At 38.3% G+C, this 25944-nt stretch overlaps 1 protein-coding gene across 1 annotated transcript; it reads right to left on the reverse strand.

The window, feature by feature from the left end:
- Positions 1 to 189: 189 nt before the first annotated feature.
- On the reverse strand, positions 190 to 25944 carry ARGLU1 (arginine and glutamate rich 1). Its single transcript, XM_054446504.2, has 4 exons — positions 24624 to 25944; positions 16462 to 16687; positions 14077 to 14160; positions 190 to 1029 (listed from the first exon to the last, which is right to left on the reverse strand). Exons 1-4 carry the CDS (start codon positions 24968 to 24970, stop codon positions 865 to 867), a joined length of 822 nt encoding a protein of 273 aa, XP_054302479.1. The 5' UTR covers positions 24971 to 25944; the 3' UTR covers positions 190 to 864.

The following is a 25944-nucleotide window of genomic DNA, read 5'->3' on the forward strand; positions in this document are numbered from 1 at the left end:
CATAAAGTTGATATTTGTAAAAATAGCCATTAAATACTAATTCACAAGTATATTTAATGTACATTAAACCCTATGTTAAAAGTATAAACAAGAGGAAATATAGTTCTAAGACTTCTAAATGGTTGACCATCAAAAAGTGTACCACCCTCTTTAAGACTTAACATAACTTTAAAAAAAATTGCTTCAACATACGAATTTAAGACTTTACTTTATTCAGCAAAATCATTTATTTACACAATGGGGAATGCTGGTTTGATTTTGTCAATGAAATAAAAACAAAATGAACAGAGACAATACTGAACTGTATATATACTTTGTATCAGTTGACCAACTGTTTCCTTACCTGTATCAGGAACATCAAGAGCAACAGTATCACAAGGACACTGGTTTAACAATACACCACATAGGTCCAGTAATACCCTGGGAATTTCCCAATGCAATCACCAACTTTTTCTTTTTTTATAAATATATAAAAAAACAAAAAGTCAGCAAAACCAGCATTATGATGTAGCAAACAGAGTATAACTCTGAAGTCAGTGGGGTCAGTAAAAGCCTTATCAGACCATCCATAGTTTTACAATGTGATCTGCTCTTCCTCAGACCACTAATATAGAATCCAAACAGGTGAAAAATACGTCACTCCTTAGAAGACAACAATGATCTGATAAGGATTTGACTTAGTGGAAGGAAAAAAAAAAAAAAAAAGGGAATTGCAGAGCATAGCCCCTATTAGAACAAGCTAACTTTCCAGATTTTACAAATTAAAAAAACGAAAACAAAAACAAAAACAAAAAACCACTTCAACATGAAGCTACCATACAAAGTTTTTCCATTTTTCTTTGTAAAAAGTTCAGAGTTTGCAATTTAATCCTGGGTTTTTAATGAGAAGGACAGTTTTGGCCTGGACTTCCCCTTGCCCAGGATAATTTTTTGTTCTTCTTTTTGTTGACGTTGTCGTTCTTGTTCTAGTTTCATCCTTTCCTCATGAATCTTTCTTTGTTCTTCAACAATTCTCAACTGTTCTTCGGCCTGAAAGTTAACAGTAAAAATTAATTATAGAAATGTATTAAAAATTATCATATATACCCCTGCAACAGGTGTTATCTATTATATATCTACAAAAAAATTTTTAATGCAAATGCAAAAAAGAGGGTAAAACAAGGACTTCCTATGAATTACATGCCTTGAAAATATTTTAGTTATGAGGTAACAACTTACACACAATGGCATGTGTCATAAAATTTGACTAAGGTCACATAGTTTAAGTGGTAGAGAAAAAAGAATTAAGAAAATTAAAAGAGAACCCTTTATTAATTACATCTACATTTTCTTTCATTTTTAATGAAAATAAATGAACAAATTATGGAAAAGCACTTACACATTTTGGAAATCGAAATTAATTTCCACAAATCACATGTTGAGATCATGACAGATTTTGTTCTATACCTATTTTTATCTCTAACTTCATTGTACCAGGTTAATAGATCGTTAATTATAAACCGAGGCACAGATTTACTCAAAGAGCAGGTTATCTACCAATTACCATATTTATAGTTGAAGGGCATAAACACACACACAAAAACAAAAACATAGGAAAAAATCTCCACTGGGGCTTTTTGTTTGTGTGGTCAAATCATGCTGAAAAAAAGGCACTATATTATAGTATCAGTAGACAACCAAGAAACACGACAGACCCAATTACCTGAAGAAAAATATTAGAAAACCTTCTGACCTGACTATAAAGTGCTACCTAATTTCAAAAGGACACTGGTATAACTGATTCCACTCCTGCAGTGCCTTCAACTCCTTCCATGTCAAGCAACTTCTTTCCTGCATTCTTCCACAGATTTCCCCCTTTACCAAAGTCAGGCCCTTCTCATGCTTCCTAGAGATACCATACACACATCTTCAATTCTCAACCAAGCACAATTTTAATCCCTTCCCCAAGGGGACATTAGGCAATGCATGGAGATGATTCTGGCTGCCACAACTGGGAATGGCTCCTGGCATCTAGTGGGTGGAAGACTGGGTCAATGCTACACATCCTATAATGTGGAAGACAGCTCCCACACCAAAGAATGATCCAATCAGTGCCAAAATTGAGAAAGCCTGCTCTCACCCTTTTTAATATCAGTTATCATGATTTATCCTTTTTCCCCTCTATCTGACAGTGATCTTAAAACATTCACTGCATCCTTTGAGCTGCCTACCTATTCCCATTCAAAGTCAAATTTTAGCTCCCACAACAAAGAACGATCCCATCAGTGCCAAAATTGAGAAAGCCTGCTCTAACCCTTTTTAATATCAGTTATCATGATTTATCCTTTTTCCCCTCTATCTGACAGTGATCTTAAAACATTCACTGCATCCTTTGAGCTGCCTACCTATTCCCATTCAAAGTCAAATTTTAGGTCATTGATTCCATCTCCATTATTCCACTAAAATTATCTTCTGTATGGTCAAAATCTATCAAATTCAGTGATTTTTCTCTTTATTCAAATAAATTCTTCTGTTCACTTAAGTCTTTTAAAAATGTTCTCTCTTCTGATACATTCTTTAATGCCACACACTAATTACTTCTTTTGTCTCCATTGATTTATATATATTTTTTAAATAAAGTGTAATGTGACTGGTTTATAGGCTTTATGGCAGAGGAAGATGGAAAAGGTAACAGGACTCCGGTATGCAATACAAAATGTTTAAATTTTATATTGGGAAGAACACAAAGAAGTTTAGACAGCAATGTGACATAGACTAAAAGATAGGTGTTGGAACAAATCAACCGCAGTCAAGTAAGGTTGGAGATAACAAAGATCAGAATTACAAGCATTGAGAGAATCTGGCAGGTGAGCATGGTGGAAAATCCAACAGAGAGCTAAAATGTATCTTTAAGGTACAGCTCTCTAAAACCTTCTTCCTATGCTACATTTAGACCTGGCTACTGGACACATCCACCTGGGAGACCTAGGACTTGCTTCAAAATTCAACATGTTTTAAGATTTAAATTCTTCCACTTTAGCCTTAAAATAAATCTGCCCTTTACACTTTCCCTTCTGCCACTCAAATTCTATAGCTTTATTTCATCTCTTCCTTCTTCATTCAAGTTTGTTAATTCTTGTTTTATATTCTCTGCCTAGAGTTTATTTTCATTTCTTTTGCCAGCTATATCAGTGTAGGGCCACATATCTTTTGTACATCTAAAATGGTATCCGTTTCCAGTGTGTCCTTCAATACATCCTACACGATACTGCCAGACTCACCTTTCTTGATCATTGCTCACTCTTTCTTGTTCTCAAATTTCCAATGATATCCACTGTCCATGGCATACAGCTTAACTTCCTAAAGTATAATGTTTCTCTAAGACAAGATTTTCTATAACCTGGCTCCAGCTTTGTTTCTACTCCTCTTCTAAATGCTCCTTTCTATCTTGTTCCCCCATCTTTTGCTCATGCCATTCTTTCCTTCTATGGAAATCCTACCTGTACATCAGAATCTATTTCAAATAGCCACTCTCTTCCTTAGGCTTTCACTGATACTACAACAAAAAGACTTACCTGCTACCGGTCACCATTAGTGAATTCCTATGCCAATCACTTTATCCAGTTTTAATAAATCATCACAAATTTGGGGTAAGAGCTCAGTGTGTGCAACTGAATCAAGATGTAGTAAGGGTTCTTTGGATGTGTGTGTGTGCCTAAGAAACATTTTATCAATATAAACACTCAGATTCACTTTCTTCTAAGGTTCTAACTCAACCCTAGGAAAAGATACTAGAGCCCTGGAGAGTAAGGGTACATAAAGCAGAACATCACAACCTTAATCCATAAGAGAAATCTAATGAACATTACAAATATACCATTTTTTACCCTAGAAGACAGAAATTCAAAGTGTGACAGCACATTGCTGTGGTTTCAATATGTCCCCCAAAGGTCACTGTTAGAATTAACTGTCATTGTTAACAGTATTAAGATGTGGGGCATTTAAGCAGTGATTAGGCCATGAGGGGTTCATCCTCATTAATGGATTAATTCTGTTATCACCCGAGTGGGATGTGGGTTGGTTACCATGGGAATGGGCTCCTGATAAGAAGATGAGTCTGGTCACCTGACTTTTCTCTCTCTCTAGGGCCCTCTCTGTCCAGCTTGCTCTCCATGTGATGCCTTCCACCATGGGGAGACCTCATGGGATGCCTGTGCCACGTTCTTAGGCTTCCCAGCTTCCAGAACCCTGAGCCAAATATTTTTATAAATTACCCTATCTCTGTTATAGCAGCAAAAAATGGACTAACACACATATGCTATCATATAAAGAGCACTCTCACACTATCAAAATTACATCTTCGTAATACTGTATGCCAGCAAGTACATTTTCTGGAATTTATATTATATACTTGTACAGCAATGTGCAAGTTTTGCACCCATGCGAAACTGATATATTTACAGGGTTACATATTACAACACAGTTTATAGAAAGAAAAGAATGTGAAAAAACCCCAAATATCCACCAATATGGGTACATTAAATAAGTTACTGAAGATATATAAAGCAGAATATTATATAGCTGTTAAAAACAAGTAAGAGGAAAAAAGGAGGCCCCTATGTTCCGCAATGGAAAAATCTCCAAGTTAAACTGTTAAATGAAAAAAAGAAAGTTCCATGTGTACATGCTACTTTTGTGCAATAAAGGGAGAATTAAAATATTATGCATTTGTATCTGCCTGAATACGCTTTTATAGACATTCTGAAAAGATTTTAAAAACTCATAACTGAGTACACTTTTGGAGATGGGGTTGGGAATTGGGGATTGGGTTGGGGGGAAGGTAAAGGGACTTCACTGTTTCTCTTCCTAAAAAAACAAAATTTGAACCATGTGATCATTTTGCCTAATTAAAAACAAGATTTTTAAAGTAAAGCAACTTCCTTCAGATAAAATACTAATTCTGCACTTTAGATTGGGTAAAGAATCAAGTTTCTTCATTTAGGTCTACAAATACAGAAGGCAAAAGTGTATGTGTATGTATACACAGAAGAGTTGATTTTCTCTGGGACTACGGCTCAACAATGTTAATCACCAATGCTAGGCATACAGTGCCTACTAGAAGTATTTAATGCAATGATTTAAAAATTAGTTGAATATACTGTCTATATACAAATATTGGTATTTTGTTCTACTATGGCTTTAAACTAAGCATAAATCTTAATTACACTTTGACAAAAAAAAAGACTATTCAAACACTAACAACAGTCATCTCTCATTTTAATATAGTCTCTCAAGTGAGAAAAGCTGGTTTCCTGTTCACCCACCATCTGTAAGTGTGGTATGACCCTATACCTTATTTGCTAGGTATTTTCCTAAATCTTATCCTCTCTCTGTAGTAACTTTTTCTTTCCTGATGACTCGACTTGCCAGAGAATACAATCATTGCTCCTTTCCCTGCTTGTTTCACATTTATGCACAAGAAAGCAGTATTTGCATTGGGGGGCTGGGGATGCATATATGTATTTATACAGATGAATAATACTAAGCAACTCACTCACAAGGATTATGTAGTGGGCAGCTTGGAGGCCAAGAAGAAAGCTAACATCCACAATACCAGAACCATTACACTGGGGCAGACCCTCCTAGCCATTATGCTCATAACCCTGTTCAATCTCACAAAGGTGGTTTTCAACTTTGTACCCCAAGCTAAAGAGTGACTGGTGATAAGAAGTACACACACAAAAAATGTTCCATTATAGTTAAAAGGCCTACTTACCCTGCCCAGTAATCTCTGCCCTATTTATTTATTTATTTTTAGACAGAGTCTTGCTCTTGTTGCCCAGGCTGGAGTGCAATGACACGATCTTGGCTCACTGCAACCTCCGCCTCCCGGGTTCATGCGATTCTCCTGCCTCAGCCTCCCGAGTAGCTGGGACTACAGGCGTGTGCCACAAAGCCCAGCTAATTTTTTTGTAGTATTTTAGTAGAGATGGAATTTCATCTTGTTAGCCAGGATGGTCTAGATCTCCTGACCTTGTGATCTGCCTGCCTTGCCCACCCAAAGTGCTGGGATTACAGGCGTGAGCCACTGCACCCAGCCTCTGCCCTACCGTCTTTACCCAGAGGATCTACTCATTTTATAAAGATTACTTTTCTAAGCATTCTCCTTCTTAAACTGTCTATAAATGTAATCAAGGTAGTCCTTAGCAACAGTCCCTTTAGCAGACAGAGATACTGAAATCTATTCTCTATTTGAAATATATGTAACTTTATAAAATTTTAAAAATCCATAGAAATATTTCTTTTCAAGACTGATTATAGAAATGGATGAAAAACAGCACAATTAGAAACTATGCCACTATTCAGAAATGTGATTTCTACATTTTAAACCTTCCAAGATAAATAGCCTGATCCACTCTGCCATTTATAATTTTAATTCCTTTATTCATCTTCCCTTCCATAACTTTTTAAATGTATATCCCACTTTAGATAACCAATGAATAAAAAAATGAAAAAATATATTTGATACAGTTAGTTCTGACACTTAGTAAACTATGTCAGTAAATTTTTCTGAGGTATTCCATGTACAATGTTAAATAACAGAAGGGTAAAACACAAGGATCCTCTTCATCCCTGTGACAACATATTTATTCTCACAGTTACCTCCTTAGGGTTTCTAATATGCCAAACCATCATTACGGGATATCATTAGCTACCATCTAAATTCCTATCACCACCTACTCCCTTTACCCCCTTTTATTCTTAATTCCCCTCTTGTGACATTTATATATAACCTTAAATCATTTTTGAAACTTCAACCTTAGATAATATCTCCATGGATTCCATGTTACCTGAAGTGAAGACAACTGTTTCAAAAGCAGGAAGTGACTGAGATTGAGCTTGGTATGCAATATTATGTACAAAAAGCACTGCCTGAGCACTCTGGAGAGACTGCTCTATAATTTTGCCAAGGAAAATCTGATACCTTCGGGATTTTCTTTACACTTTCTGTTCTAAAATTTCACAAATAAAGGTATTATCTAGATGTGGCTCTTTTAACCTTCTGTATCCTACATTCTCTCTTTTTAACAGTCCTTCTGTCTTGGTCATTCACTATTTTGTGCACTAAGTTTTCCTTAAATGCCTGGGATACCTGGCATGAGTTTATTAGGAATGATTACATCAGGAGGGTCTTTTCTGGTTCCTACAACAGACTTCCCCCTGCGTCCCGGCTTTTTCATACCTCTTCACTCACCAAGTCCATTAGTTCTCCCTTACAGTTTCTAAGAACTGCTACTTTGGTGATTCAAGGCCCCATCTTTTGACTGGCCTTCAGTGGCTTCGTGTTTCCAGTTTGTGTCCTATAAACCCATCCTTCACAATGTCAACACACTCACTCATGTCCAGAAATTTATTTTTTAAATTACTGTCCCAAATACATTAACATAAGGTCTTCAACCAGTTTTTTATCTTAACAATCAGGAAAAAACCTCTCGTGCTCTGAAAATCCTTACCTGACTTACCCAAAACTTCATTTCAAATTAAAATATTTGACATTTACATTTGGTGCCTTATTTTTCCTAAGTATTGTGCCATTTCAACTTATAGAAATGCTCGCTCTACTATAAGATACCCTGTTCTTTTTCCCACTGCGTTCATTTCCTGTGGCCACTGTAATAAACTGTAACTGGATGAAATTTATTATGGACGCAAGAAGTCCAAAATCAGTATCACTGCAACAAAAATCAAAAGCGTTGGCAGGGACCCACTTCCTCCAGAAGTTCTACAGGAGAATCTGTTCCTTGCCTCTTCCAGCTTCTGATGGCTGCCAAGGTTTCTTGGTACGTGGACACTTCACTCCAAGGTCAATATCCTCAAATCTCTGTGTTTGTTTTCACATCACCTTTCCTGTGTACGTGGATTCTGTCAGGAGTCTGAACACCTTCCTTCATCGTGTCATGTGTCTTTTTCAGTCCCAGTTGGCAGTTTCTGCTGACACAACATTCTCAGAAACTTTGGAGGTCCCCTACATGTCACATCATTAAACATCGTTCTCCATAGATATTTCCTGGATAATCTCATCTATTTCTGGCTTTTACTGAAATAGTACGGGGAACCTATGAGTTACATGCATAGTTTCTTCCACACAAACAAAAGGCTGTCTAGCAATACCCCAGGCCTTCTTTCCAGAGCCAGTTTTTCTAACAGTGAACACCTTTTGCCATCTGAATAGCCTGAGATTTTCCCAACATCAAGTGCTGGTGGTTCTTTCTATACTTATCAGTTCATTCTTCAATTTAGCTCTTCTTGCCACTTTACTATAAACAGGAAGAAACCGGGCTACAACTTCAACACTTACTTAGAATTCTCAGCTAAATATGAAAAAGTTTTAAGTTCTGCCTTACATACAACTGTAGGACACAATTCAGCCAAGCTTTCTATCACTACATAGAAAGGATCTCTTTCCCTCCAGTTTATATGTTCCTAATTTGCTTCTGAGCCCTAACCAGAAGCACCTTTAAAATCCATATTTTTGCCAACAGTCTTTAAAGGCAACGTATGCATTTTCTATCATGTGACTCAAAACTGGGGCCTCTACCCACTGTCCGATTCCAAAACCACTTCCACATTTTTAGGTAACATATTACCACAAACTAAACAGCTCAAAATAAATTTATTCTGGAGGCCAGCTGTCTGAAATCACTATCACTGGGCTGAAAGCAAGGTGTCAGCAGGGTGTCCATTCTCCTTTTGGAGTCTTCAGCGGAGAGTCTGCTCCTTGTCTCTTACAGCTTCTGGTGGCTGCCAGGATTCCTTGGCTTCAGCCTACATCACTTCAATCTTCAAAGTCAACATTTTCAAATCTCTCCTCTGTCTTTACTTAGCTTCCTTCTCCTGTCTGTGCTATATGCTAAAATTTCCCTCTGCCTCTCTAAGAATACGTGTGATGGCATTTAAGGCCCACCAGATAATCCAGAATAAACTCCCCATTGCAAGATATTTAATCACATCTGCAAAAGCCCCGCCCTCCTTGTCATATATGGGCACATTCAGATTCCAGGCATTAGAATACAGATTGTTTTTTATGGAGAGAGGACAGAAGGGATTTTTCAGCCTACCATACAAACTCATTTAAAAGAAAGCCATCCCTCCATTGCAAAGCAAACTCTGGTTTATTTTAAACTTATGTATGTGGTACACATTTGATATATAAGCAACTTTCAAACATGGCACTATCTTTTCTTCTCTCAAACTGCTGAGATAACAAACTGGTGAGATACAAAGTGGTATAACACGATGAACTTGGCAAGGGGTGAGAAGAAAACTATTTCATTAGTAAAGAGATCTGTAAATCTAGAATTTATAACTTGCATATACTTTAACACCCCAAACACCCCCGTCTCCCATCAAAAGTAATTTGTCCTTCCTCTGACCAGTATGTTACCTAAAATTTTATTAGAAACTATCTATTATTACAGTTTAGGTGTTTACACCAGATTCACTAACCAGGTTGTATGGTTTATATTTTACAATCTTGACAAGGGTATAGATTGAGAGTTTCTTCCTCCTGCTGACACAACCTTCTAGAAGAGTATTTTATTCTATAGCAAAATCTATCCCCAATTTTTAAGTCTGTTTCCCTCTCCAAAAAAGTAAAATTCATATACATTTCGGAACAGTATCTGAGATTTTCCCAGGCACATCATAAAAACACCATGAAGAAGACTTCAAAAAATTTTAAGCACTATTTTTAACAAAAGAAAATTAAAATTTTCCATTGTATTCACCCTTCAAATAACTAAAGATAGTTACGTGTCGCCAACACGAACTCAAGAACAAAGAACAATCTGCCAAAAAGCCAAGTCAAGTCATATTTGGATGCTTTTACTTTGTAAATAAAGTATGTTTGTTGGTTAATACTTTTGTCTCTGTTGACAAACCAAATATCTTGGTACACAATGTGGAATTGAAAAAAACAGTAACTACCCATGGACTAGAGCACTTAACAATGATTTTCACATATGGATGAGCTCGTGTGGCTAGGCTAACACATTCCTTATTAGTCATTACGGGATTCAATCTGTGAACTTGTGTCATAAAAAGCTACTTAAAAGTCAAAAGTATGACTTTAACTTCTTTACTAGTGTTTGTATGTGATCAAAAAAGTGATATACATTACTTGTAGCATGTAGAAACTGAAGAAAAGTATAAAGTTACACGTAAGACTACCAATTAAGGATAACTATTTTTAGCATTTTGGCTTATTTTTCTGTCTCTTAAAATGTGCAAGTATGTTTCTCAAAATAAAAGGATCATATTGGACATATAAATTTTGTATTTAGCTACCTCCTATTTTGTATTTCCCCTGAATTATCAAATACTTTCTGGCTACAGAAAAACCCACTGTGTAATAATAATGAATCCAACAACTTGGACATTTCTATTTTAAATAATTTGAGAATATCTTTGTACATAAATTCATTTGTAAATGATTCTATCTCATGAGATAAAGTCTTAGATACAGAATTAAAGTTTTTTATATTTACTGATTTACTGTTAATTGTCTTCGGAAACTGTTATACCCATTTAAATTCTCATGAACAGGTAAAGAGGTATCTGTATCATAACCTGCCAACACAGGACACTGTGAAAAACAATGGCTTTAGGGTATTTCTATTAAGGAAAAAGAAAAGAGGGGGACATTTCTTTGCTTCTCTACTGAGGTTGAGATATATTTTCAGAAATTTATTGTAGTTGCTTCTTGTCCTACTTGTGTACAAATCTCCTTTTTAATTAGGAAGTTACTCTTAATTACTGATCTGTAACATCATTGTATTATTTTCTCAGTTAAAATGTTTAAGAAATCTCCCTCCCCACTTCCAGGGTACTTTCATTATCAACTTGTCTTTTCTATAATCCGCTTTCCACACAAACTTCTTAGCACACATAAGGTTGGATGGCTGCTACTTTACTACAGCTACTTCTCCCAATATCCCAAGTTTCCACGCCCCTGCCTTTGTTTTATTCTACTACCCCAAAGGCCTTTGCCCTGTTTCATTTCCTCACACTCTTGTCTGCCTCCTAATAGAATTTCCACCTATCCATCAGGCCCCAGCTCAAAGGACTACCTCTTCTAGGAAGGTTTCCCAGGGCAACTATGCCATTATCTTACATTACCTGTACCACTTACCAAATATTTCCATGGTATTAGTAACTTTTTTTGGAGTTGTCTTTGTTTCCAAAATATGTTAAATTATTTAAAAGCACTTAATGGCTTGTCTACTTTTTCATCAAGTTGCTTTTCTCAATATAGATTGTAGCAAACAGTTACCTTTGATCATCCTTCACCATTCATCACTTTCTAGAGGCCAGAATGCTTCTCATTCTTCTTGCTTTATATGATATCAAGTACTTTTAATAGGAGTTTGAATGTATTTTACATATTTTCCAATAAACATACATAAAGATTAAAGAATAGTGCTCAAAATTGAGAGGAAGGGGAAGGAAAAAGGCAGTAAAAGTGGAAGTGAGCCTCAACGTATACCTTGCCATCTTTATACATTTTTTGTCTCCTCCTACACAAAGAATACCCTACTTTTCCTGCCAGCATATGACCACCAACAGAACCAAATAAAAAACTTTTCTTGGCCAGGCGCGGTAGCTCACGCCTGTAATCCCAGCACTTTGGGAGGACGGTGAGGCGGATCACAAGGTCAAGTTTGAGACCAGCCTGGCCAACATACTGAAACCCCGTCTCTACTAAAAACACAAAAATTAGCCGGGTGTAGTGGTGGACACCTGTAGTCCCAGCTACTCAGGAGGCTGAGGCAGGAGAATTGCTTGAATCCGGAAGGCGGAGGTTGCAGTGAGCCGAGACTGCACCACTGCACTCCAGCCTACCAGCCTAGGCAACACAGCGAGACTCTATCCAAAAAAAAAAAAAAAAAAAAAATTCTCCGGTATCAATTTACTATGCTTCCAACTTTATTGAACACTGTAAGCAAACATGTTAAATATGTTCAAATTCTTACTCAACTTTCTCAAATCCAAGCCTCTTTTTCCCTAAGATATGTTTTTTACTGAAGTTTATCACAAGCATGCCATCAGAATAGTGTCACACTGGGCCAGGAGCGGTGGCTCACACCTGTAATCCCAGCACTTTGGGAGGCCGAGGCGGGTGGATTACCTGAGGTCAGGAGTTCGAGACCAGCCTGATCAACATGGTAAAACCCCTAAAACTCCATCTCTACTAAAATAGAAAAATTAGCCGGGCATGGTGGCGGGTGCCTGTAATCTCAGCTACTCGGGAGGCTGAGGCAGGAGAATAGCCTGAACCCACCCAGGAGGTGGAGGCTGCAATGACCCGAGACTGCGCCATTGCACTTCAGCCTCAGCAACAAGAGCAAAACTCCATCTCAAAAACAAAGCAAAGCAAGAATAGTGTCACTCTGATCAAATCTAAATCTGTGTGATCTAATGTTAAGCATGGCCCACAGACCACTTATAATCTACAAACTAATCAATCCCCAACAAGGACAAATCAATATAAGGGTTTTAGAAGTTTTTACAGCAATATGACCTCATTTTTCTAGTAATTCATCTTAACTGTATTTTGCGAAAGTAGAGGTCTGAGACAAACTGGGATTAAAAAACAAAAATAGAACTTTTACTACCATTTGAGAAGTATTAGGTTATGACTACCAATATTCTTTCCAGTGATCACACGCCAAAAGTCATATTTTTATTTTTCATGTGGGCAAATAATAGAGGACTGTAAGAATAATGCAAGGAGGCCAAACCGTCCCTAGCCACCACAGGGTCAGAAGGGATCAAGATCTTGGGAGGGCACACCAAGCTTCCAGGCCACCCACATAATGAACCCACCACAGCTATCCAATCTCTTTAACATGTCCTAAAAGGAGGTCCAGTTCCACCTGCTCAGTAATTTTGCTTCAATGATTTAACTGTCAACCACATTTTTTTCTTCTTTTCTGAAACATCCATGCCTCACAAACCAGGGTGTATTTACCCTTCAAAGCTCAACCTTCTAACCTCAAATTCAGATTGAACACTTTCCCTCTTCTTCCTATCTGCACTGAGGTTCTCTCCTTATATGGAATCCCGGAATCACTTAAAAAAAAAAGTTATCACATACTTACTCATAAGCATGCAGCAATATAACTTAGAATGACTCGTCCATTTCACATTCCTATTGCTTTTTCTACCTTAGCAGATTTTAAGATTTTCTTTGCGAAAGCGGATTATGGCTTTCCAATGGATTCCATTATGGCCTTCACAAATACCAGGTGATATTTACCAAGAATCCACTGTGCCATGTTCACTAAGTTATCTGGAATATTTCTAGCATTATCTCTTATCCAGAGTACCCTATTTTTCAGAAGATGATGTTCTAGAAACAACTGCCCCGTATTAACTTTTTACATTCTTATTAAGGTTATTTATGGTCTTCCTTCATCCCTACTCTCAATGGGATCCACTGTTAGCTACTTAGACCCACTTGGATATTTTTCTGTACATTTATAACCACAAAATTTCTTTATACCATGTAACTGGAGCTTACAACTTGCTTCCCCCCACCCCCATCTTTCTATATTATATAATTACCAAAGACTCTGTATTTCTTAAGATTATAAACTAGGAATAGGAAATTACTCTGGTGCACTTACTATCAAATAAATACTATCTGCTCCTGGGTAACAAGCCAATGAATACAAAGTAAAATGCTGCATATTATAGTTGGTTTAAATATACCCCCAAGCTTTTGTTGTTGCTATTAGTTTTTTAGGCATAGGAGAAATGTGAATGAGGTTAGGAAAGAAAAAACTGGGGATAGAGAACAAAACAATTTCCCCAGAAAACTTGTTTTTTAAAATCACTGCAAATTTTGGAGTTCTGTCCAGATTGGAAGTAAAAATCTCAATTGTTCCTATCCTTGCCTCAAAAAGCCTTTAAAGTTAGTCCTGAGAATCCCCCTAAAATAAGTCAAATTATAGGGCACAAAAATCAATCCACAAAATCTGAAAAAAGGAAATAAAGCAAAATACAAAACACTTTTCAAGTATGCTTTACACTTACCAGTTTGGCTTGTGCTTCTGCAATTTTTCGGTTATTCTCTTCCAGTATTCGCTCTAGCTCCTCACGTTTTGCACGTTCTTCCTCCTAAAGGGGAGGATATGTTAAGATATTAGAAAAACAAAATGTTTATTTTTATTGATAAATATTTACTAATCTTCCTCTGAACTTTTTTGATATGACTTACAGGGTAGCTTTATAGCTACCTTCTGTCTGACAAATGATAAACTGTGCAGTCACTAAAATTGGTTTCTAGCACTAAATTTAAATCATCCCTCCCAGTCCAAACAGCAACCAACTAAACCCTCCCTAATGATAGTTTCCTGGCAATTATTACTAATACTTTAATATCACACAAATCAACAAGGACAACTACAAAACTGGATAGTATTTACCAAATTAAAAAAATAATATATAAAATATAAATAAAGTGAATATTTGTCTCACCAATTATGTATACCTACGTATTCTTTACCTATACTCCTTTAATCAGCATTAAAAGTTGAATATTTACTGTCTTGTCCAGTGTCCTGCAGAGTGTGCTCCTCGGCTGCCATACGCGCCAGCTTCCTCTTTAAAATGATTTGTACTGTTAGCTTGGCAATACCTGCATCAGCAGCTCAACCATTTATAAAGAAACAACATACAAGGAAGGCTGAGCTGAGGAATGCAGATGTTTATGGTAAGAAGGAACAAAAAATGTAATTCATCATTCCTAAGGCAAACAATTAATAAGAAAAATACATTTACTGTTAGTGAAAAATACAAATGGTAATCCATACTTCATGGAACTACGGGCTTCTTCCATGGGGAAAATGGACTTAACATTCAGATGTTGACAATTTCGGAAGGCAGCTTATATTGTCATCTACAATCTGAACTGAAACTCAGAAATCCAGGGGATGCATGGTCAGGAAATAAAATTCTTCAACTTATTTTTTCTTGGAGAATTTAATGAGATTTTATAATGCAAACTGTATGAAGACTGCTTGATGGCTTGAGCAGTGTTCAGATCACAGCATACATATTCAAATGATTTTAATATTTGGAAAGACTGTCAGAGGGTTGTGTCCGTGTAAAAAAAAATTGTTAATATGAAACAAAAAAAGCAAATGAAGAGAAAAAAATCTTACTATGATTAATAACTCGCTACAAGACAGCACCATTACTCCAAAAATATCTTCATTATTAAAAGCACTGACACAAATAAAAATTTCATACATTCAATTTTATAGTCTGTGAAACCCACTATAAATATAAGCATGTTATCTAGTTAAAGACAGGACAAGGGAAAATGCATTTTAAAAGCTAAGCTTACCAGAAAGCAAAGAGATTTAATAGGTCAACTTGTCCACAATAATGCCAAGATGAAAAATGACAATGAGTCTTAATTATTTTGAGTCAAATATTTCAGTTCAAGAAAATACAACTATAGGATTTCCTACATCACACACCAATGGGATTCATATTCATTATGCAAACTATGGTGATAGACACTCAGGGCTGTAAAGTAATTTGCCTTGAGTGTTTCAGTGACTTTCACCACCAAGTTTTTGGATCCTGGAGTAATCAGTGCCAACAAGCTATAAAGCTTCAGTAGCAAATTACTGTCTCACAGAAAGACATTTTCAACTTCTGCTCCAGCTGCTGATAAAACAAATCATGTGTTTAGCTTGACTCCAGACAAGGACAACCTGTTCCTTCATAACTCTCTAGAGAAAAAAAGGAGTTGTTAGTAGATACTAAAAAAAGTGGATGAATAATCTGGATATTTTTCCTAAAAAGATTCCTTGAAACACATTAGGAAAATGGAGGGCCTTATGATCAGAATGCTAGAATTAGTCCATTGTGCTGAAGCAAGGTTTAGGGGAGGGAGTGAGGGATAAAAGAAGGAAAAAAAGAAGAGTGAGAAAACCTATTTATCAAAGCAGGTGCTATCACTCAATGTTAGGCCCTGCTCTTTTTAATCTGACTGAAGGCAAAAGCCTCTCACAGTCTAGGTAACAGAGTGACAGAACAGAAGAATATACAACCACAGGTGGATTTTTAACCTTTTCCCTTTACCACTCCCTGTCTCCCCACCGTCCTCCCAAAAAAGAATGTAAGTCCTGCAGCCATGGCAAAAGTTTCAAACACTTCTCAAATAGCCAGTTCCATTAAATCAAAAAGTATCCTTGAATATGTTTTATAAAAGCTTCCAACTTTTAAGTTATCAGTCAGCACTTCTCAATAGGCTAAAAAATTAACTTTCGCAGCAATGTTAAGTTTAGATGAGAAAGGAATTAGATAGTCTGTATTCCATCTCTTTCTGAACTGAGCAGGAGGCAGAACCCAACACTGAAAGTTTTGCCATGGACTGTCTCTACTTTCCAAACGACCGAGCGTTACCTCTCTAGCTTTTTGTGCTGCAAGCTCAGCTTGTCTCTGTCGCTCGAGTTCTTCGAGCAACTGCTTTTCCATGATGCGTTTGGCTTCCTCCACCCTTCGGAGAACTTCTCGTTCAATTTCATCCTTCCTTTTCTCCAGTTCTTCCTCCACTCTTTTTGCCACCAATTCTTCCACTCTTCGTGCTGTTTCTTCCTCGATGAGTTTTTCTTCTATTTCTTGCTGTCGACTAGCAAACAAAGTGAAAAAAACGAGTTAGATATTTATTTTTAAAACTACAAATTTAAACAAAACTAGTTTTAAGTCTAGCAAGCCATTGAGCCTGATATTATTCACTGATTTTTTCAGAATTCATTTTCATGTCACATTTAAGGAAATGACAGATACGAAGATGTTAACTGATACAGAAATTCAAATGAATATAAAATCTTTTTTCCTTTATCATATTCTAAATACAGGAGAACAGGTATATACAAAGAGCCTAATTCATTAGTTCTAACTTAGGAACAATAAATCTGAGACAGAAAATCTACTTCTGTTATCGACTTTATAATCAGAGGACAAGTTGTTAAAATATATGGATTTGCTCATTTGCCAATCCCTTCGTCTGGGGCTAAGCTATAGAGAAGTAAGGAGAAATTATGTAGCAGGCAACTCAGATTGGCTGAATTCATTTCCCGCTAAGCAAAGAGAGAATAAACATAGATTGAAGAGATTCAGACTGCTGGAGTAATAGTGCATAGTTTTTACTGAAAATATCACCAACTTAAGTTTTGAACTGAAGTTCTTCAGCTTTATAGTTCCCATGTCTTTTCTTCCTTTTGTTAATTGATTTTCAATTAAAAGCTCCTCTAGAAATGAGAAAGTGGGTAAAAATATATTTTTATTACCAGAAAAAGTTCAATAAAGCATGATACTACAGTTTTATAATTACTCCAATCCCATTTTGATATTATAAACCAATTTACTCAAAATAAAATTCTGTGCTGAAATTACTGACATTCAACAAGGCACCACTGTGGAAATCCTGCACATTTCATACCAATGATATTCAGTGATAGCCACTAGTCATATGTGTCTGGTCCGAACTGAAATTTAGTATGAAGAAAAAGAATATAAATGATCTCCTATTTTTATTTGATTGCGTGTTAAAAATGATATTTTGGATAAAAATATACACTAAAATCAATTTCATCCATTTCTTAATGTTACTAAAAAATTTTATATTGCATATATTGTTCATACTATTTCTAGTTAACAGCACTCTGAGACAATAATTTGTGCTGAATGAATAAATTCTGAGGCTCTTGCAGTAAATCTAAATCCTAAGAGGACGATTCATGTTCCAACTTTCTCACAACCCTCAAAATTAAATAAAACCTGCAACCTTTAACTTTTGATGACTCATTTGACATACATATATATGAGACTCATTCAATTTATCTGTTTATTAAAGACTTTATAGTTTCTAAGTGACCTTTAAATACTCCAATCCACTTCAACTCAACTCTATTCTTCGGGATGATTCAATTCTCACCCAAGGGCTCTCATTTTCAACTCCTGTTACTTATTCACAGTGATAACACACTGACACCAATGTGTCTTAAACAATCTGATTCATTTCAGTTTCTACATTTATCCTCTACATTCTTCTGTCAAGGAGACAGTAGGTATCAGAGAAAGCATATTTTCCTTTAAGGGCCTAGATGTTTGCCCAACACTCATTCGCAGGACTCTGTTGTTTTAAGTCTTTATCTACAGCAGCTCAGTAAGAGAGCAGATATCTTACCCAATACTAAAAAAAATCAATCACTGGGAGCATATAAAAGGAAACCAGACAGCAACTTCAATAGAAATTAAATCACATTTCCATATAAAATGTTGTTTCTCTACTTCATCCAAAAGGAAAGAAAACTAATCAATGAAACAAGACTGACAACTGTTGAATCTGGATAATGAGTACTCAAGAAGAATAATAATAATCTGCCTTTGTGTATATGTAAATTTCTCATAATAAAGTGTACACACACACACACTTTTGCTAGTTGGTTCTTCTGCAATTAGTAAATGTAGAGAAGCCTAAGAAGAAACTTAATATTTAAAATTTCAAAACCAGTACAATGTGACTTTTAATTAACAATACTAAGTGGATCATAGTACTATTAAAAAAAAAGGATAATGTAACACAGTTCCAATTAAAACTTCACACAAAGTAGAAAGAAGGCCCTAGGAGTAAAAAGTTGCCATCTTAAGAATTTGGTGAAGGCCGAAGAGACCTGATACACACTCAAGGTTATTTTTGGCAGTCAAGCCATCCCTCAGCAAAAGCGCAGTGGCTAACAGGGCCTCATTTCCATAGCTTTGGTCAGTAAGGAGAAAACGAGCCAAATAAAATTTACTTACAGCAAAAGCCAAATCAGAATGTCGGTTCCCTGCTTCTATTTCCACTGATGACATAAAACCAGAGGGCCCATGTAACAGGCAGTACAGGCAGGCCGTGGGCTGCTCTGCTAAGGAGTCAATTCTAACTACAGCTCAGCGACTTTATAGCCCAAAGGGAGGGCAAGTGGAAAGTCCCATGCTCAACTGAAACACTGGAGAATGAGAAATGACCTAGTGCAGTTTCTCACAAAGCTGCTTATCTCCCTTTGTTCCTGGAGGAACTGCAAGGCATCCCAACATGAAAATGAAGCTTTGCAACAGGCAGGGTTCAGGGTACCACAGCAAAACTGTTTGCCTACAGGTGTTAGCAAGAATATAATTTCTGCTGTTTTTCTTGGTAAAATTAAAAATGCTACTTCAGTAATCAGAAAAAAATTTTAAATCAAATTTTATGAACAGTGCTGAAGGAAAGCTCAATTTTATCCCCCCCGCCATACACTGAATTCAGCAAACCAATGAGCACATATACAACTGAATTAAGCATGAGTTCATATTTACTGATGGCAAATTTATCATCATAATCAATGATAAAACCACTATTATGCCTACTCCCATAAGAGGCACTGAACTTTCTTGAGTGGGTCATTAGTGTCTTGCAAAATAGGTATCATCTAACAGCCACTCCTCAAAACCCTTGCCATAGTAGTTGTCACCCTCATGATGTTCTTTTCTCTAATGTTTTCCTCATGCTCCTCTGCTGAATATCCATTCCCCTGCCAATAATATGTTATACTGATGAAAGCATTAAATCAAGATCTTCAAGGTTTTCAATGGAAATGGTATAATACTAGGTCCTATTTTCTCTGTGCTCTCAGGTATTTTAAAAACACTAGTCAGGCTGGGTGCGGTGGGTCACGCCTGTAATCCCAGCACTTTGGGAGGCCGAGGCAGGTGGATCATGAGGTCAGGAGATCGAGACCATCCTGGCTAACACAGTGAAATCCCATCTCTACTAAAAGTAAAAATAAAATAAAAAATAAAAAATAAAAAATAAAAATTAGCTGGGTGTGGTGGTGGGCGCCTGCAGTCCCAGCTACTCGGGAGGCTGAGACAGGAGAATGGCGTGAACCCGGGAGGCAGAGCCTGCAGTGAGCTGAGACTGCGCCACTGCACCACTGCACCACTGCACTCCAGCCTGGGCGACAGAGTGAGACTCCGTCTCAAAAAAAAAAAAAAAAAAAACCACTAATGACAATGAACTTTAAAATGCTAACTATTAAAAACAAAACAGTAAGGCTACAGCACTTCAGCACTGTTTTAGAGTAACTGGCACCATTATTTTAAAACATCTTTAAAATGTGGGAACTCAATCCTAGGGGCTTACTTCTAGGAATCGCTTAATAATTATTAGCAAACAGCATTTACTTATTACTTAATAGGTAACATATAATATTGTGCCAAAAGCTTTATATACCATGTCATCATTTAAATCACATAATTATTCCTATGCGGTGGGTACGTATCCCATTTTTACCGAGGAAAACTAAGAACAAGGAGCTGAAGTTTCTGGACTCAAGCACACTGGATGTTGCTGAGCTGTTTCTCTGAACCTACGTAGATGCCAAAGCTAATGATCTCAAGCAAGCACTATACTACCACCCTACATCGGTTTCTGCAGGACAAATGAGAGAGGCAAAGACAAGCACACAGATTTAACTACCAGAAAGAAAGAAAGGAAAAAGTATAGGCCAGGCACGGTGGCTCACACATGTAATCCCAGCACTTTGGGAGGCTGAGGTAGAAGGATTACTTGAGGCCAGGAGTTCAAGATCAGCCTGGGAAACATAGTGAAACTTCTCTACAAAAATAATAAATAAATAAATGAATAATATTCTTAACATCAGCTAGGTCTTATGCCTTAATGTTCTGTCAGAGCCTTAACCTCCAAAAATATGCGGTTCCATATAATCAATTTTCTCCTAAAAGCTCTTCTTTGCTCTAACAACGAACTGCCCAAGTAGTCTAAGAATCACTTATATAGATCCCAGTTCAGTGTAGATACTCTAATTTAGAAGGCTCTTAATCCGTCATCCAGTTGAACACGGAGGATATTCGAACCTAGATATCACAGGCTAGAGTAAGTTACTATGCCATTAACATTTTCCTGATTTGCTGCAAGTTATTTTCAGTTGTCTATTTTTTCAACAGTTAATACAACATGCATGCAGCATCTCAAAAGAGCATTTAAGAAAATGGTGCTACTGGTGTGGGGGAGGGGTGAGAAGAACCACACTGAATGGCTGGGGCACAAGGATGAGAGGAAGATCTTTTGAACTGAATTTTGAACCATGTGAATTGCCTATTCAAAACTGAGGGCAAAAGTCTTTAAAAATGTAAAGGCCTACCTTTTAAGCATTAAGATTACAACTCATAAGATCACTTCTTAAATTCATCAGGCTTGGTCTGGCTCCATGTAAGTTAGTTACATTAAATAACATTACTTATTCAGAACTATTATATGCCAAGTATCACCTACTTTAAATACATTATCTCCAATTTTCACAACAAGCAAGACAGATTATCTCCATTTCACAGATTTAAAAAAAAGGTTAGAGTAGGTAATTTATTCAACAACTCAGAATTGTAAGTGGTAAACCAATACGGTTTCCAATCTTACCAAAGAATTCCTAATTAGTTAAACCCAATGGTTGATTCTTATTTTACAGTCTCTTTCCATCTAACTAGATTTCTTGTAAGGGCACTTGACACTATGCATTTTTACCATATTCCTTTCTGCTTCCACCATAGGCTTTTCTCCCTCTTCCTAAATGCAAATACAGGCATGTCCTAAGGTTCTTTCAGTCCCTTGAATGAACTGCTCTCCTCTCTCCACATTCTCCCTGGGTCATTCCATATACTCTCAAGGTTTCACTGACATTCAGTGAAGCCCCTCTCAGCTAGGCTTCAGTCTCACATGATCAACTCTGGATAAACTCAGTACAGTATATCCAAAACTAGTGCTCACAGTGAAGGCACCATTCTCTTATCCCCTTTCCCTCTCCCTTATCCACTATTTACAAAGTTTCTGAATTTTTACCAGTACCTGCCACATGGTTGTTACCGAAACATTTGGTAGATGAGTTGCAATAGCCACACTATAAACATGAGAACCAACATTCTTTTTCTGAAGTCCCACATTCCATTTAATATACCCTGAATGTTTCTTAAATCTGTCCCTCTTTTCCATTCCAACAACCATCCTCGCTACTCCTGTGTAAACTTCTGTACCCACCTCTTAGTTTCCATCCTACACAACAATCAAAACAAAAAAGGCACCATGTCATTTACCTGCTTAAAATCCTTCCCGTTTCTAGGATGAAAACCAAGCTCTTTAATATGATATGCAATAACCCTAACGTGACTCCCAGCCTCTATTTACCTCTCCAGTCACTCCATGGCTTAAATATTTATAGAACTTCGTGTTCTAAGTCAACAGTCACCTGATTATTCCACTTTTAAGACCATTTCCTCTATTTTGGCAGGAGTCGGGGGAGGAGGCTCTTTTCTGTGCTCCACGTGTGTCCTATACCTTGCCTGACATTGTCATATTCTTATAGCCTCCACTCACACAGGATACTTCCTTTATACAGTTTATATTACTGTCACTAAATTTACTACACTGTATTATTGCCTATTTAATGATCTGTCTCTGAGCTAGATCAAGCTCTTGGAGAAGGGCCAAACATCTTTATATTAACAGCACCTAGCACAGTGCCTGGCACTTATTAAATGCTCAATAAACATCAGTTAAATGAATAAAATAACCAACAGGATATGCAGACTGAAAACTTTCCTTACATTCCCAAAGCTCCAACACTTAAGTCTTTCCATTGTTTCTTTTGCATTGCTTCCAAGGCATTAGAATATATTAAGTAATGCCTATTGCAAGGCACCCAGGAATTTAGAGTACAGGTGGCTGCTAACCCTGGTCCCTTCTCCCTCCTAAATACTATTGGCAGTTTGCGTCTTCTCTCAAACCAGAGAACCATATAGCTCCTCTATTTGCCATATTTCATTTCTGTATTTCTTCTCTGCTATACATGTGAAACCTGCTAAATGCTTCTATTTATTCTTTGCATACCAAGTTTCTTTTCATTTTTCCCACATAGCTTTCTAGTGAAAGGCAAGTTACTACTCTTTGGAGGTATCCTTTGTTTTCACATGTAGAAATTATCTCAGCAATGTCTTAGGTAACGTTTCATACATCCATCTACTGATAGCTATTTGAGATTTTTACAGCTAAGGGCCTTGTTGCAGACCCAAAAGTTGTATTCTACAAAATCAAGGTTTAATTTGAAACAATTACTTGAACTTTGTTTTCATATATATCACTGACAGTTCTAAGTACGGGAAAAACTGAGTGTTGCATGTGTTTTAAGGGAGTGTTGGAAGCAAAACAGCTCCAGGTACAGCTGTAATATTAGTGCTCCAGTCCTACCTTTTAATAACTGTGGTTTTAGAAACAAGCTGTGTGTGTGCTGGAAAATCTACCTAACACAAACCCAACTACAGAAAACTACAAACCCTGCAGTCAATTCAGTACACATAAACTCGCCTCGAGAAAATCATAAATTCAGTAACGTTCTTGCTTCATGAGCACTTTCCAAATATTCACTGAAGAACTGACCAAGTATGGCTGGTTAAATTGGGAGTTAGTAGGACTGTTCAAATCTACTTTTCAATGTGGTTTTTGGAAACTGAATACCCAGAGCATCAAAGTACGATGATCATAAAGCAAAACACACAACAAATCCCTAAATTTTAAAACCCAAAAATTCCTTTAGTTTGGGATTATTTATCCACATCTACTTTCATAGCCAGAAATACCTGAGAGCTGACATTTTCGGAAACACACTCTAACTTTAGTTTTCACCAAATATCCTTCAAGCGAGCAACGCCAAAATAAAAGCAACTCTTCAAGTGTCTTCTGAAGAAGCAGTGTAAGGGAAACAACAAAACTGCACGTTTTTGCTAGAGGAATAGAAAGCAAGTTAAAAAAGGGGTAGGCTTTGGGATGGTGATTACACAGGTGAATTCAAAGGTCAAAAAACTCATCGCACTGTACATTTAAGGTCTGTGCCTTTTTTTTTTAACATCTCAAGGAAGGGGTGAGGATGTAGGCTCAAGGGGAAAAAAGCAATCCCAACGCCTTAACAATAGGAATACACTAAAGTGAAAATTCATTTTTCTGGCGGACCACCTAAAGTGTATGATTCCCGAGAGTAGTTAAGTCCTGTCCCAAATTTGAGCTTCAATAGAAGAATGCTTCTGGCCAGCTGTGATTCGCATCTGAAAGGTTAATTCCCTTCTCTCTCCTTCTCAAGCCGACCAACAAACGCTCACCACCCTCCACATCTGCAGGCCAGCTCGCTCCCGGCCTCACAAGCCGACGCAGCTCTCCGACCTCACTCCGAACTCCACCCCTACTTCCGGGACACCACTCCTCTCTCGCGCCAAAATCGCCTTCTCTTATTTAAGCCCTTTCTGCTCAAGCCCTCGAATTTTCCATCCCAAACAACTCCTGGGTCTGTCCCACCCCAAGCTTTCCAAACGCCAAGCCTGCCCGCCCCGCCGCCGCCTCTCCAGCCCGTTCCCGCGCCCGGTCCCCAGCCCCGGACCGTCCCCGCCATTCTCCCGGCCCGCGCCGTCCCGCCCCGGCCCCACGCCCTCGCCCCGCGCCCCGCTCTCTGCACGCCCCGGTCCCTCCTCACGCGGGCACTCACATTTTTCGCTGCCGCTCGAACTCCGCTTTCTTCTCCTCCTCCTCTCGCTTCTGCTTCTCGTCCAGGCTGCTGCGCTTGCTCACCGTGCGCCCGAAGATGTCGATGCGGTCGGGCGGGGACGAGGCGCGCTCCCGGTCCCGCTCGCGCCGGGACACGGCCGTGTTGGTGGAGCGCGAGCGGGACCGCGACTCCCGCCGCCGGTTCCGTTTACTTTCCCGAGATTTGGAACGCTTCCGCACGCGCTCCTTGTCCCGGGATCGCGACCGGGACCGGCTGCGCTTCTTGTTGTGCTTGCTGCTCTTGGTGTGCTTGGAGCGGGACGAGCTCCGGCTCCGAGACCGGCCCATCCTTCCGGGCGACGCTCTAACCGCTCGCCTCAGGCCCCTCACGCGGCCAGTTCCCCTCGCCTCCGCCTTCGGACGCGGGCTGGCAGTTCTACCGAGGCCGGAGGAAAGAAAGGTGTCGGCCAACGGACTTTATGCCTTTTCCCGACGTTTACAGCTGCCACGAAGGCCGCCTCCAACGAGAAAGCCGTAGCGCAAGGCGCCCCTAAGATGGCAGCTGCTGCTGCACCGGCCGCCCTTCCCACAATGCCCTGCGCGGAACGTGCCGAAGCGCGGGCCCCGCCTCCTGACGATTTTTGCCGAAGGCAGGCGACCGCTTCCGAGCGGACTCGTTTTTTTCCGCCAGTCTTGGCGGAAGCCTGAGACGCAATAGATGGAGACTCTCCTTTTCGCCTTGGCGTACTCTTTTTTTTTCCTGCCTGGTAAGATGCCAACGCCATGTTGAATGAATTAAGCACGTTTTAGTGGGATTTAAGTCCCGCCTCGCAGAAGTTGATTGATTGCATTATTTTCTAGGAGCTGGTCTTGTGGGGCAGCCCTAAAATGTATCTCCAAGTGACCCTGCACTCATCACTTGCTGCCTTGAGCTTAGTTTCCTCATTCGTAGAATGGAGACACCACACTTTCTGAAGTGCTTATGAGACTTGCAGGAGATAAGTATGCAGCAGGTTTTGATGAATGTAACCTAATGCTTACTATAGGACTTAATGTGCCTTCTAAATGCTTTAATGTATTAACAAGTGCTTAATTCTTACAATTCTGAATTAAGTACTACTATTATCCACGTTTCAGAGATGAGGACCCTGAGGTCCACAGAGGTTAAATAAGGGTCACACAACTAGTAGGTGACAGAGCAGGGACGTGAACCTAGGTCATATTGTGCAAAGCCGTTGCACATAACCAGCAAGCCCTCCTCAACCCTAGCCACGAAAAGCTTCGTCCCTATGTGGTACAACAAACTGTGTCATTGTTGAGCC

Source organism: Pongo pygmaeus, chromosome 14, assembly GCF_028885625.2.
Source record: "Pongo pygmaeus isolate AG05252 chromosome 14, NHGRI_mPonPyg2-v2.0_pri, whole genome shotgun sequence".
Taxonomy (NCBI): domain Eukaryota; kingdom Metazoa; phylum Chordata; class Mammalia; order Primates; family Hominidae; genus Pongo; species Pongo pygmaeus.